This window comes from Tasmannia lanceolata, unplaced genomic scaffold (assembly GCF_043159265.1).
Source record: "Tasmannia lanceolata isolate RefF3 unplaced genomic scaffold, GAP_Taslan_0.1 ptg000018l, whole genome shotgun sequence".
NCBI lineage: Eukaryota > Viridiplantae > Streptophyta > Magnoliopsida > Canellales > Winteraceae > Tasmannia > Tasmannia lanceolata.
The window spans coordinates 64,335,749-64,350,992 of NW_027518695.1; the positions used below are offsets into that span (position 1 = coordinate 64,335,749).

At 37.5% G+C, this 15,244-nt stretch overlaps 1 protein-coding gene across 1 annotated transcript; it reads right to left on the reverse strand.

Moving 5' to 3' along the window:
- Nucleotides 1-3,578: 3,578 nt before the first annotated feature.
- On the reverse strand, nt 3,579-15,011 carry LOC143851053 (phosphopantetheine adenylyltransferase-like). Its single transcript, XM_077360373.1, has 7 exons — nt 14,894-15,011; nt 12,894-13,026; nt 12,651-12,722; nt 12,487-12,546; nt 6,911-7,005; nt 4,785-4,854; nt 3,579-4,059 (listed from the first exon to the last, which is right to left on the reverse strand). Exons 1-7 carry the CDS (start codon nt 14,926-14,928, stop codon nt 3,937-3,939), a joined length of 588 nt encoding a protein of 195 aa, XP_077216488.1. The 5' UTR covers nt 14,929-15,011; the 3' UTR covers nt 3,579-3,936.
- Between the last annotated feature and the right edge of the window lie 233 nt (nt 15,012-15,244).

Below are 15,244 nucleotides of genomic sequence, written 5' to 3' on the forward strand. Positions count from 1 at the left end.
AGCTTTGACGACAGACAAGGATGCTTCATGAGTAGGAAAAACTCGCAATAATGAAAATGGGTGATTCTCAGACCAATTTCAAACCAATATAAAGATTTTGTAATAAATCTTCAGTTCTCCTTGAAAAAATGAAATCCTATTAAGGCCCGTTTGGATGCCGAGAAGATTTTGATTTAGATTTCTCACATTTACAGCCCTTTTTGCATTGTAATTTGGATTTCTCACATTTCTAATTCAACATCTAATAGTGAAAAAAAATCAGATTTCTTTGCAGTGGAAATAAGAAATTGGAAATATATTATTTTTTGAAAAACACATTGTCCAATAAAATTCAGTGGGTTGCCTTAATCAACTCTTTTTTTCCTGAACACCTGAAGCAGTGAATATATTGTTTTTAAAAAAATACATTGTCCAGTAAAATTCTGACTGTTTTGAAGCGGCTCACAACCAATTGATGTACCATTCCTCAAACTTAATATATTTATACAGAAATGAAATCACCGCTGCAATCTTTTGATATTCCGTGAAAGCTTCTTGTCTTTTAGTATTTACTATTTAAATGGCTGTCAAAGGTTATTACAGTTCCCAAAAAGCTCTAACAAGCCCTTTAAATACTAAAGGACAATCTAAATGGCTCGTACGTGCAACACACAGCATTTTTACTAGTAACAAAGAAAATGACAACCACTACATCAAGAGGAGTGGGCTTAAAGTAGTGCACAACATGGGCAAGATAGTAGAGAGGGTGGGCTCGAGTGGCTTGTAGTTTGAGAGTATAATATGAAGCGACAAAGGGTGCCACATGTATAGGGCCTTCAAGGCATGGAGAAAGTTGGACTTCTAGCATATCATATGTTGGGGCATTGCACGGGTTTGTTAGTGAGAAAAAAGTGAAGGTCCGTGACCGTTGGTGAGGGAACATGCAAAAAATGCTTTATTTGTTACTAAACTTTTATGAGGTGAGAGTTCATGGATGCCAAACATGAACTTAGTTTGAAAGTTCAACATGATTTTCAGTGAGAAGTAACATTATGAAATGGGAAATGATAGCTGCACCCCTTGTTTTTACAATGGCACCCCTCAGTTTTATTATTGACTGAGAATTGTAACAAACTGTAAGTACTAATTAGAAAAGTGTACATAACAAGAGTCAAAACAAATTGAAGATGTCATTTGCATATGGAATTTTAAAAAAGATCAGTGGCAGGTCTTAGAAGCAGGGGGTGGGCATGGTTTGGTTTGGTTCAGTTCTGGGGTATATCCAGAACCGAACCAATACTAGTCAGTTCCCAAAATTGGGAACCAGAACCAACATTGAACCATAGAGCTGAACTGAACCAAAACCGAACTTGATCAGTTCGGTTCGGTTCAAGGTTTACCCAACTACCGTGAGCCTCCCAGATGTGATTGTTCATTTTTCTGAACGAAGAGGCGAGGGGGTGGTCTCTATGGACTGATGTAAATTCGATAAATGGATGAATGTATTTCACCGGGACATCCTTTATTGAAATAAAATTGTTATCGTTTAGAAAAAAAAAGGTTTACCCAACTTTTTTTTTTTCATTTTTTTTGCTGAATTACTTGTTTAAGGAACCGAACCAGAACCATGCTAGTTATGCACTGATGCTCTAACGAGAATAGGTAGACATTTAAGTATGAACAGCTAGGATTGGTCACTTGAAGAAATGATATAAGGCAGCAGACCCTTGTTTCATTAACTACACTCTTCCTAACAGTTCGGTTGTCAAGTCAAAAGAAAAATTGTAAAAGTTTAAAACCCAGTCTCTTAAACAGTGCGGTTCTAGTTCGGTTCTCGGTTCCAAGACCCAAACCCAGAACCGAACTGGAAACAAAATGGTTTCCAATTTTGGGAACCGGAACCAAACCACCAAATCCCATAACCAAATAGGCCAGTTCGGTTCGTTTCTTCGGGTTGAACCGGAACCATGTCCACCCGTACTTAGAAGTAATTGAGAGAGAGAGAGAGTATTGGAATTCAATGTGTATTCCGCTTATCAAGGAGCATTTAAATGGGTGAGAAATGATATTGTTCCCTTCTTTATTTCCATCTTTCCAAGGCCCAAGCCTCTTCCAAGTTGATAAGTTCACATATTCCACTTTAGGCCCTGTATGGATTACAAGAAAAACATTTTTGGCAGAAAAGTCTCTCAGGAAAAAATTTCTTTGCATGTTTAAGAGGGGAAATAATATGATTATGGTTAATTTGGAAGAGAGAGAGAGAGAGTATTGGAATTCATTGTGGTATTCCGATTATCAAGGAGCATTTAAATGGGTGAGAAATGATATGTTCCTTTCTTTATTTCCATCTTTCCACGGCCCAAGGCTCTTCCAAGTTCCAAGTTGATAAGTTCATATATTCCACTTTAGGCCCTGTATGGATTGCAAGAAAAACATTTTTGCTAGAAAAGTCTCTCAGGAAAAAAAATTTCTTTGCATGTTTTAGATGGGAAATACTATGATTAAGGTTGGTTTGGAAGGATGTAATCATAAATTGAACGCCCTGCTAAATAAACATTGAATAGGGTTAGTCCAAGTTTGTGTGTGTGTGTGTCTGAGAGAGAGAGAGAGAGAGAGAGAGAGAGAGAGAATACAAAAAAGTAAGAAATTTTAGAAATATTTTTCCTTTCCAACCTTTTTCCAGAAAATTCCTGCACCCAAGCAGGGCCTAAATGCTATTAGGGAGAGAGAGAGAGAGAGTACGAAAAAGTAAGAAATTTTAGAAATATTTTTCCTTTCCAACCTTTTTCCAGAAATTTCCTGCACCCAAGCAGGGCCTAAATGCTATGTTTCTGTTAACATAAAGCGCATTCACAATATCTTCCAATTTAAGGTCGAAGAACATATCCTAAACTATTATAGTGAGATGAATGGGATTGCCATCACCTGCCCCATTTTCAAAGGAAAGAAATAAATCAGAAATAATTAATGTAAAAATAAATGAATAATTAATGGACTTTGGTGATGTGGATACAATGGGGACTCCCTTGCAGCTGTTTTTTTAAGGGACACACGAAAGCAAAAACAGAGTATCCAAACCCACCCTAAATCTGCAACCAAACAATGGATAAAACAGGATTCCATAATCTCTGCTATTCTAATTCTACTATCTGCAAACCAAAAACCCCCATGAGTGATCAAAGTAACCAATTTGCCATCTTAATGGTTGGCAATTGGCTAACTTGATCACATTATCTCTAGATATCTATAGAGGAATGATAGACTGAAGGGCACCCTCATTGGTCCATATCAAGAAAGTGAATTTACTAGTGCACAAAAAAAATATGGAAATGGCGTTGACAAATATAAATTTAAAGAAGCAATAAATTCACTTTGCTGATAAGGACCAACAGGAACGTCCTTAAAACAATTTTTTTTTGCACTACAAACAGAAGCAAAGCAAATTCACTTTACAACCACTACCCTCTTCTTTCTGTGTAGTGCTTGTAGACAGGTTGCATATGTTTTTTTCTTTTTATTTGAACAAGTGCTTCATTATTGGAGGGACAGAGCCCCATACAAAAAACAAAACCCACAAAAAGAAAGAGAACAAAAAAAAAGAGTGAAGAATCACAACACATTACAATCAATACCAATGTTTATCAGCAATTGAGTTTAGCTTCTTGATGAAAGTGGGGAGAAAGACAAACCCCCAAACAAGCAGAGCAATGTCAACATTTTTACTTGGTCCCATTAACAAGAATCCCTGTTTCGTCGCTTTGCAACTCCAACCCTGAACCATCAGGGTGGGTTGAAGCATCTGGTAGTCATGGTGTGTCATGTGAGACAGATAATGAGAAAGGATGAACTACAATGTGTATTGCATGTTCTACAAATCCTGGTCGTGTGCTTCATTTGCTGATTATCATTCAATTTCTCTTTGTTCACCAGATAAACCATGCACCAGAACTAGACATGCTATCTCTTTAAGCTCATTAGTTGGTCCTGCTGTGTGGATTTTTCAGCCTCCAGTTTTCTTAATGTAGTTGAGCTCAGCTTTTCCCCACTCATTTCTTCAGATAAAAGGTCAACCACCTCAATCTGTAAAAGATGCATATGAGAAAAAAATCAACCACCCCAAATCTAACAACTTACTATCCCATGATACAAAAATAGCAATATGTCATAACAGCAATTGCAGTTGTATTATATACAGTGCCAACGTCTCACAAAGAAAACCATGCATGCCCTTGAAGTGTTTTTCTAAGGAACTTCTGGTAACAATCTTACATGAAGATATGTTCTTTGAATGGTGAGACACAATTTCAAGCCTAAAATCAGTAACAAAACCCCCAATCTTGACATTCTCTTGTCTACCATTTCATCCTAGATTAGTGGCTTAGTGTTCAGTATAGAGCATGATGGAATTTGTGTTTGCCTGCACCTACTAGTTGAAGTAGCGGGAACTGTATCATTTCACAGAGCAACTGCTGTTACCGATGGGGCCAGGCAGACAACAAATGTCATCATGCTCTACACAGACTACAGGCCTTCTTTCAATTTACCTAATGCCCTGTTTGTTTTGGATTTTGAGAACCAATTGTGAGTCCAAAACTGATTATCGGACTCAAATTTAGGGCATAAGAGAATGTACATCAAGATGGCTCTTCAAAATCATAGCTTTGAGTCAGATGTCTGTTCTCATAGTAAATGGGATAATTATACATGGATTCATTAGAATTTCACCAATGTAATGGAATTTTGGTAAAGGCATACAAAGTAAGTTGATTTGAGTGAAAAGATAAGGCAAAAGAAGCAACACACACCTTCAATTGCGGCAGGCCTTTCTCAGCTCGCCGCTTGTTGACTGATAATCCGCCACCGAACGTTTCTTTGCTGAATACAAATGGAAATGGGTGATATTATCACAAATCTATGTTATATAATGCTTCACGGTCACAAGCTAAATAGCAGCTTAAAGAAGTCCATACAGAATCATATACGAAGTTCCATTCCACAACTTGTTCTTGGAAAGTAGGAGATTCCCAACCTTTGTATCTTCTATATGTTCATTTACTTTAATTCTCACAGTGGTCGGTCAATTTTCACATTTTGAGCTAGGAGAATGAAATCAGAGTCCTAAAATAGGGAAAGGGACAGACCCACCACATTGGAAGCCGCATCAGAAAAATTAAAATTTTGTCTCACCCACTCCCATTGATGATATCAGTGGGACCCTCCCCCCAAACGTGTTGTCAAAGACCCCATGGATTGTTGCGACCATAAAATAAAACCTTCACCCACCTAACTTGTGTGGAAAGTCCAGAGGAAATAAAAAGCCTCAAATTTACCCAACGAGATAATATGCAATTTAGCTCCATATTGTCTTTGTGGGCATGAGAGACAAACCAAAAACAGTAATTATAAACATTTTGTAACTACTTTTAGCAAATCATTATATGAATAGTCACAGGCATGGCTTACATATTCATATATAAAGTGTTAAGAACAAATTTCGAAGCATATAAATGAGTTGAAGAGATAAACCATCAGACAAATACGATAAAATAACTGACAAGCACGAACTTTTGTGCAAAACATATGTAAAATATGTGAATCTCGAGTGCATAGTTTAAAGCTAACGTAAGAAAATCACGATCATACCACAATACAAGTTCCACACCATGATAGATCCATACTAAGACAACAAGTCCTACAGAAATGTTAAAAACTTGATTTTGTTCCTTTTTTATGATATCAAGTGCAGATTGTGCTTGATCTAGGTATGAAACTGTAAAAAATATTCCCTAACCACAAGATATCATAGCTGTGTTACAACATCTTCCTATGTCTAAACAAGGATAGTTGATAGAGAATGACCTCATTACTTAACATGGATGAGATAATTTGGACAAGCCTATACCTTCATTGCAATTGATACTGATGTGATCACAACTGAGAATTAAGTATGGCTCCACACATCCCACACACTTCAATTTTAATACATTGTTAATGGGACCATAAACTTGAGCATGATTTCCTTAATTCTGACACAAGAACATACATATATGATATGTCCTTTGCAAGCTACATAATGAAAACTACCCCAGTGAGTAAAACGTGTGAAAGTACATAGCAAAAGCACCAAAACAACCCTTTTAGCAATGTACCATTCAGATTAAAACCTAACCACAAAACTTTGATTATGTCCAAATTTAGGATCATGACTTAAATATCAATCATCACACTCCTTCCCTAGAATGTAATCTTTGCTTCAGTTTCATGGTTGTGAAATGCTAATAACCTAATGGGGCTGTTCGGTACGGGGATGGCAATATCCAGGATAGCCATCCCCTGGAACAGCCGGCTTCCAACCCCAGAAAACCAGGCTACCCAGGAAACCCAGGCAACAGCCCCTGACTCTGATCATTGCTATTCCCCTTACCAATGTCATTCCAGGATATTGAAATCTCACCTTTGTTTTTTGAATGGTACATTGAAATCTCACCTTGCAGGCAAGATTTCAATATCCTGAAATGATCAGTAAGGGGGATAGCAACAACCGGAATCCAGAGGTTTGCGGTCATTGCATCCATGGTCGTAAGAGGGTTCTCCATTGAGCTGCCATTAAAGAGGGCTCCTGTCATTCCCTCACTGTGAAACCATTGCAAAGCTTGGAAACCTGACTGTTCCATGGGATTGCAATCCAGGATATTGCCATCTCAATGCAAAATGGCCCCACTAGCACGACCACTCTTAGATTAGAAGTAACTCCTTAAATTCAAGGTTAGTAAAATGTCACCAAATAACCAATTAACTACTACTTTTCTTTCGTTGCATTATCTACTTATAATGCAATGACTAAAATACTTAGGGAGAAGAGCGATGCTTTTAAAAGCCCTGAAAAAACAACACGAAAACTTCCAACATATGATGAAGTTGTAAAAGTTACCTGACGATAATAGCGTCCAACTTTTCATCAACAATTGAGGGGCCAAAGGGATCCGTAATGGGTTCCACGTGCACTGTCAATCCAGGTTGAACAGACTACAACCATGTCCAGAGAAACAACAATAAAAATAAATGCCATAACCAAAAAAAATTATGGAAATAGTATCCACAAAGGCACAAACATCACAAATATCTTATTATATTTGCACCCAAATAAAAATCTTATTATATGTTCAGATATAGCTTAAATATGCACCAGTAGTCAATTTGAAGCATGTCTTGCAAATTTTATTTTTTTTAAGCATGTCTTTGGTTCTTGAACGCATGTATACTGGCAATAAATTATGGCTACTGATATAGGCAGTTTGGCACTACCATGTTTTAATAATTGAACTAACTTCTCTTGCCTTATTATTTGAACAGCTGTCAAAGGTTATTACAGTTCCCAAAAAGCTCTCAGAAGCCAATTAAAACAGAAAAGACAAGCTGAGTTTAAAACATGGCAGTGCAAATATCAAAAGCCTATATTATATATATATATATATATATATATATATATATATATATATATAGAGAGAGAGAGAGAGAGAAGCGTTCCTGCGCTGCAGCGCAAGGAGCTTCCCTGCGCTTTAGTGGCTTATAAAGCCTCCCATTGGTTCGCATAGCGGGTCCACAAAAAGTGACGAATGGGAGGCTTTATAAGCCACTAAAGCATAGGGAGCTCCCTGCGCTGCAGCGCATACTTTCCTCATATATATATATATATATATATATATATATATATATGAGAAAACGGTTCTTACACATATGTGTAGAGAGTTCTCTACACACTAGCTTAAAATACAGTGGGGGCCCACATTGTTTGGGTGATCCAAGCCATCCATTTTAAAGGCCCTCACATAGATAGGGTGTCTACAAAAAATCAGATCCATAGGATCATCCCAACCCTACGATTTGTGGAGGTAAAATGGATGTCTTTAAACCTTCACAAATTAGTCCATTTTTTGCCTCCACAGTTCGAATGGTTAGGATGATCCTATGGATCTGATTTTTTGTGGACACCCTATCTATGTGAGGGCCTTAAATATGAATGGTTTGGATCACCCAAATAATGTGGCCCCCAATGTATTTTAAGCTAGTGTGTAGATAGCTTATCTACACATATGTGTAGGAACCGTTTTCTCATATATATATATATATATATATATATATATATATATATATATAGAGAGAGAGAGAGAGAGAGAGAGAGAGAGAGGAAATGGTTTGTGAGCAGAGCTCACAAACCATGGGGGGGCACATTTTTTGGGGGATCCAAAGCATTCATTTGGAAGGCCTTTCCATGGATAGGGTGTGTCCCAAAAATCAGCCCTATAGAATCATCCTAACCCTGCCATTTGTGGAGGGAAAAAATGGGCAGAAACATGGACACACAGTGTCTGTCCATTTTCCCCTCCACCTTTGATTGGGGTTAGGATGATCCTATTGATCTGATTTTTGGTAAACACCCTATCCATGGAAGGGCCTTCCAAATGAATGCTTTGGATCCCCCCAAAATGTGGGGCCACATGTGTTTGTGAGTTCCTGCTCAGATAAGCTTAGACCTGGCAAACGGGTGGGCCGGGCCAGGTTTGACTGACCCGTATGGGTCCGGCTCAAACGGGCCAGGTCATAATGACCTAGAAAAAATTACAGGTCACGGATCTTGGACCCGCACCCAGCCCTTATGGGCGGGGTCGACCCGCAGATCACCCAGTTTTTTGCCATATTTTTTGACATATTTTCTGTTATTTTTTTCCTGTTTTTATGCCCACACAGTGACACTGTAATAGGATGATCCAGACCGTCCATGTGATGGGCAATAACATAAATAGGTTCAGTCCAAAAACTCATTTCCATAGGATGATCCTAGCCCTCTGATCTATGTAGCCCTCTGATTGGACGGTTTGGATCATCTACAACCCAAAACATAGATTCAAGACCAAGTTAATCATGTTCATGTAAGGAAAAAAAAGAAGCCAACAGAGACCTCAAAAGTCAAAACCCTATCTTCGGAGAGAGAGAGAGAGAGAGAGAGAGAGAGAGAGAGAGAGAGAGAGTAACAGAAAGGTCGTCAGACAATGGCATGAGGTGAGGCCTCTAGGGTTTGGCCATTTGGGTGAGTTCTTTTTTTTACGTCTGTTTCTTTTGGCCTTGTGAAAATACAGGATTTATTTCTGGGAAGGAAAAAACTTTTGGTGTATGTGTTTTTCACGGGCACCCGTGGGTCCACCCGGCCCGGACAACTTTTCCCATGACCCGTACGGGCAAGGTTGAAATGTAAACAGGTCATTAATTTGTGACCCGAACCCGTAAATTACGGGCAGGTCCAGGTGGACCCGCGGGTCCGGGTCAATTTTTTTGGGGCACAACGTATTTAGGCTGTGGCCCATCTAATGGACGGTTTGGATCATCCTATGGTGCGGGCCATACCGTACTTTGAATAAAGTGAGGAGTGCCCTCATCAAAATACAGTAGTGCTGATAACATTTCCCTATATATATATATATATATATATGAGGAAAGTGTTCCTAAGCTATAGCTTATCTAAGCTTATCTAATCTATAGTTCAAAAACACATGACCCCACATTTTTTGGGGGATCCAAAGCATTCATTTGGAAGGCCCTTCCATGGATATAGAGTGTACCAAAAATCAGCCCTATAGGATCGTCCTAACCCAATCAAAGGCGGAGTGGAAAATGGACAGACACTGTGTGTCCATGTTTCTGCCCATTTTTTCCCTCAACAGATGGCGAGGGATCCTATAGGGCTGATTTTTGGAACACACCCTATTCATGGAAGGGCGCTCCAAATGAATGCTTTGGATCACCAAAAAAAGTGGGGCCACATGTGTTTTTGAGCTTATCTATGCTATAGCTTAGGAACACTTTCCTCTCTCTCTCTCTCTCTCTCTCTCTCTCTCTCTCTCTCTCTCTCTCCCTATACATATATATATATATATATATATATATAGAGAGAGAGAGAGAAAACGGTTTCAACACACTAGTGTAGATAAGTTATCTACACACTAGCTTAAAATAAAGTGGGGACCCACATTGTTTGGGTGATCCAAACCATTCATTTGATGGACCCTCACATAGATAGGTTGTGCCCAAAAAAATCAGCTTCATAGGATCATCCTAACCCTTCGAACCGTGGAGGCAAAAAATGGACAGATTTGTGAAGGTTTATACACGTCCATTTTACCTCGACAAATCGTAGGGTTGGGATGATCCTATGAAGCTAATATATATATATATATATATATATATGAGAGAACATTTCCTACACACTTGTGTAGGTAAGTTACCTACGCACTACCTTAAAATACAGTGGGGGCCCACATTGTTTGGGTGATCCAAACAATTCATTTGAATGGTCCTCACATAGATAGGGTGTCCACAAAAAATCAGATCCATAGGATCATCCCAACCCTACGATTTGTGGAGGTAAAATGGACGTGTATAAACCTTCACAAATTAGTCCATTTCTTGCCTCCATAGTTTGAATGGTTAGGATGATCCTATGGATCTGATTTTTTGTGGACATCCTATCTATGTGAGGACCATTCAAATGAATTGTTTGGATCACCCAAACAATGTGGGCCCCCACTGTATTTTAAGGTAGTGCGTAGGTAACTTACCTACACAAGTGTGTAGGAAATGTTCTCTCATATATATATAGGTCCGTGGTCATTGAAATCTAAAATAACATAATAGGCAGGTGTTGATACCAATAGTTATCGGAAGCTTTCTAGTTGGATGGAAAGCTCGCTTCGGAAGCTAAATTATTCCCGCTTCCCAAATTTAGGGGAAGCACCCTTCCTCTTAATTAAGAGCATGCTTCCTATTTAGATGATTATTTTTTCCCAGAATAGTGTTTTTCTCCTTTCGATAATGCCGAAGGAGTGTAATTAAAACTTAAAAACTCATCTCAAGTGTCAAATAAAATATAAGTGGATCTTTTTTCTAAAAACTTAACATTAAATCTACATGAATAAAACATGTAAAACTATAAATCTCTCAAACTTGCAATTCTAATTAGTCGTGAAGTCATCTTTACTACTTCTAACTCTAACCTACATTACCCCTTCTTCCCTAACTACTATAACCATATTTCTTTCTGTCCAACCTGGAGATCGGAGGTTCAATCCCAGCTTACCTACCCAAAAAAAACAAAAAACCCTCTTTCTTTCTATAACATAACCCCATTAGTCATGATATCTAAGAATTGATCTCGTGTCCTCACAAATGGGGTACAAATAAGACCGGTACTCAGCTTCTCCCAAAAGAAATGCTTGTCAACCTCAAAATGCCTGGACATATCATTCTTAAAGTTGCAACATGGGCTTGGTTTTTACCCGGCTTACATCGACCCCAACCGAAAATACCACGTGTCGGATTCAGCAATCATTGTCTAGGGTTGAATGGTTTTCAGATTGAAAAACCTGACCAATCTCAGTTAGGGTCTGGTTTAAGGGAAGAAAAATCTAAAACCCGACCCCACCCAACTTGAGCTTCATAACATGAAAATTTTTCCCTGCTTCTCCATTCAAGCATACAAGATAAAACACTAACACTCATCTCTTACCGAGCGGCGAGCACACCTGACGACAGATGCCCCTCCACTTCTCCCCTCTTCAATCCCCTTCATTCCTCCAAACTTCAAAGTGGAAACCATTTTGGTGGAAAATTTCCGACGAAAAGAAAAGCCGGCTATAACATGGGTTGTTGTTTTCGAGATTTCAAACATGCCCTAAGGTGCCCAGAAGTTCCTAAAAACCAGGTACATCCACACAGCAAGAAAATCAGTGCCTGAAAAACTCAAAAACTATGATGATATTGGCAACAAGGACTGTCCTTTTGATTAAAAGGTTCCTAATGCAGATAAATTTAATGGGCAACCATATAGATCTTCTCCCTGCAGTGGCCTACATTCATATTAACAGAACTCACCAACCAATTCTAAAAATGCCGAACTGATGGTAAACTTTATATAAGAAAACTGCTCAAGTTTGTTTCTCAGTCTGAATGTGACTTATGTACTCTAAGATGTAAGTAAATGGCTAAATGGAGACAGAACAACTACAGGACACATGCACTTATCTGTCTTCTTTCATTCAATTCATGAACTTGTAAATCCATAATCTAACATGAAAAAGTGGGTCATTTCAATCCTTGCCATCCATATCATGCAATGCCTGGACTTTTATTAAAGTTTGTGGCACCTAAAAAAATCGACCTTAAAACAAATGATGGAGTTGACTGAAATTAAGTCACTACCCCTGTTAGAAGGAAAATGTGGGTTGCATTAACCTTACAAAAGCCCTGATTTGTGTCCATATAATTTGAAATCTACTACGTAGTTTTATTTGCAGTTTGCTGGAGCAATAATAGGTCTCGCAGTTTCTTTTCTGTTTCAAATTCCTTTATAAGAGTGGCAGGGACTCAAGAAACATAGCAATATTTTTCATGAGATAAACTATGGAGATGTATAATTATGAAGTAATGCAACACGAACGGCTCTTGGACGTTTACCTTGATGTAGTCTTCAACGGCCTTCATTCTCAACTCAATAGGCTCAATTAAGTGTGACAGCTGCAAAGAAATTGAACAATCACATTTCATCTTTTTCATCAATTATGAAAATATTGCGAACAAGGAACTAACTAAAAATATTGTCAAATGATATTAAAACATACCTCTTTCTTTACCAACATTGGTCCCGAGCAGACACCAACCACAATTCGATCTCTTGCCAACTCTGCCGATGCCTGATGATCAATCAAAACACCAAGAAAAAAATACCAATTAAACACATTAAATTAACTCCACAGAATATCCTATTCGAACTCCACAGGAAGTGAATTAGGAAAAAAATGCCTCTGTTGCAGTAGAATATGAGATCAACAGAAAAGATGGAAGCCAGAGATAAAACCCAAAACCTTTAATAGGCGGCGATGACCGTCGTGCAACCGGTCAAAAGTTCCTCCAAGAACAACTGCTCCATATGATTTTGGAGCAGATTCAGCATCAAAAGTCGTCTCAAATCCAGAAGCTGGATCTTCTGCAGCCATACTACAAAAGAACAGATCCCAGATAAATTCAAAATGTATTACTAGATTCAAAAGGAATGTAAAAATAAATCTGCGTGTTTTATCAACCAATGACTTGAGAGAAAAAAGTATTCAAAAAATCAGAGGACGAAAAAAACACCAAGACCAACTGGATAAAAATAAACAAGCATGTTGCTTGGGCAATGTATGGAAGCAAACTGAAACGATATGTGTGTTTCCTCTGCAATGTAGATAACATGCATCAAGTTGTGGTCACGTGTCAAAAAAAAGGAACTTAGATATAGAAGACATGATGGAATATAGAATAAGGAGAATTTTAAAGGGAGATGCTTTGGAAGTCCTGAAGTGGCAGCGCATGAGGACTGAGTAACATTTGGAAAATAAAATCAGGGAAAAAAGTTGGTCTCCAACAAAAGGTTGTTCTATTTCTTTTTCACTGGAATGATATCAAAAAAATTGAATGAAATTGGAATTAAGCATAAAAATTTCATTAATGATTGCAAAGCAATTTAGTATTGTTAATCTATATTCAATTGAAAAAACAAACCAGCTTACAATTAATGTGTATGTACAACATACTTAGTAAAATTTTCATTTGTTCATGCACATGGTGTTAGTTGCAGAAAGTATTGTATGGTTGAGATTTATCTCTTAGTGAGTCAATAAATCTTTTGATTGGAGTATATGTAGGAAAACTACTAATATCACCACCTATCTAAGTGTGGAGGTGAGGTTGCTTCCTAAGGATCAAATATAAGTCTATCACTATTTATGTTCTCTCTTTCGGGTTTACACTCAAGGGCTTATTTATCCTTTTCTGTATTATCTCACTAAGTGAATTGGAATGCAACCATATTGCACAATTTTCCTCTTTCTTTCGCTCTTCTTCTCCATTTCCCCCCTTCATTTCTTCTTTTTCTTTATATTTCTACTAAAGTTTACACAGTATCATAGAGGATCTTGATCAGTTGATCTGAGGGAGCAAAACCCTATTGTGTCTACATTCAAACAACACAAGTGATTGCAATCTTTTTTGGATTGAAGAGAGAAGATCCAGCCATACCATACATATATTATCTGATCTGACAGTGATGATTAGATCTTGCTATATCCTATATGAGAGGTATTTATGACAATTTTAATCAATTTTTTTATTATTTTAAGGAAGGGGAATAAAGATCTTAAAGTGTAAGATTCCTGAAATTAAAGGCTAGATTTGGAGTATTATAATATGCTCTTTTTGGAGAAGCATTAGTAAGGGAAAATCAAAGGGTCAGCCTATCATTTTTTTTAAATTCCAGCTTTCTTAATACTACTTGTAAAGGACAATAAAAAAAAATCCACCCAATAGCTCCCAAGACCAACAATAAAAAAAATCCAGTACCCAAAACTAGAGCTATAATGCACCCAAAATCCAATACTCAAAAGCAATGAAAACTAACATTGCATCACCAAATTTTTTAAAAATGAAAGCTTAAAAACAATCAACTTCAACAACAACAAAAATCCTACTTTTATCACTAAAGAAAAAAGAAAACTTGAACCAAACCTATTCAACTTTTGCTTAGAGAAACCTTGAGTTTATGATAATACCCATATAAATTAACCATAATCATATCATTCCCCTTTAAATCAAGGAAAGAAAAATAAATTCCAAAGGAAATGTTTTTCTTGCAATCCAAACAGGGCCTTAAATTTGAAAGGGAGAAGAAGATATTGAGTTGTTTATAGCTCAAAAATCCAAGATAGAAAATTTAGATTCACCAATTTTAGTTATCATTTGATGATATTCATGATCTACTAGGTAGAAATCAAACACAAAGATATAAAAACAATTAAAGGAGGATATAAGTATTAAGTAAGCAAACCTTAGAACAAACCCCAAAGAAGAAGAAGAACCCATAAAACAAATGGAATGGAGTTGTTTTGACTTCCAAGATACAGTTAGACTACTTTCTATTATTTTGCCACACAAACTCTGTATGTCCGATAATACCCTCTATCTTTATTTGAAATTACCAATGTACCCTGCTATCGAACGCCGTTTTAAACTCCGTTTTTGAGAAATGTTATCAGCACAGTAGCACTACTGTATTTTGATGTGGGCACTCCTCACTTTATTAAAAGTACGGTATGGCCCGCAACATACGATGATCCAAACCGTCCATTAGATGGACCACAGCCTAAATAGGTTGTGCCTCAAAAATCATTTCCATAGG

What these genes read in the sequence shown, in the direction of transcription:
- LOC143851053 (XM_077360373.1), bottom strand. Translation starts at nt 14,928, where the DNA reads ATGGGTTCTTCTTCTTCTTTGGGGTTTGTTCTAAG. An exon ending in GTCATCGCCGCCTATTAAAG is followed by an intron (nt 12,723 to 12,893) that starts GTTTTGGGTTTT and finishes ATTGATCATCAG; the next exon opens with GCATCGGCAGAGTTGGCAAG. An exon ending in TTGGACGCTATTATCGTCAG is followed by an intron (nt 4,855 to 6,910) that starts GTAACTTTTACA and finishes ATTTGTATTCAG; the next exon opens with CAAAGAAACGTTCGGTGGCG.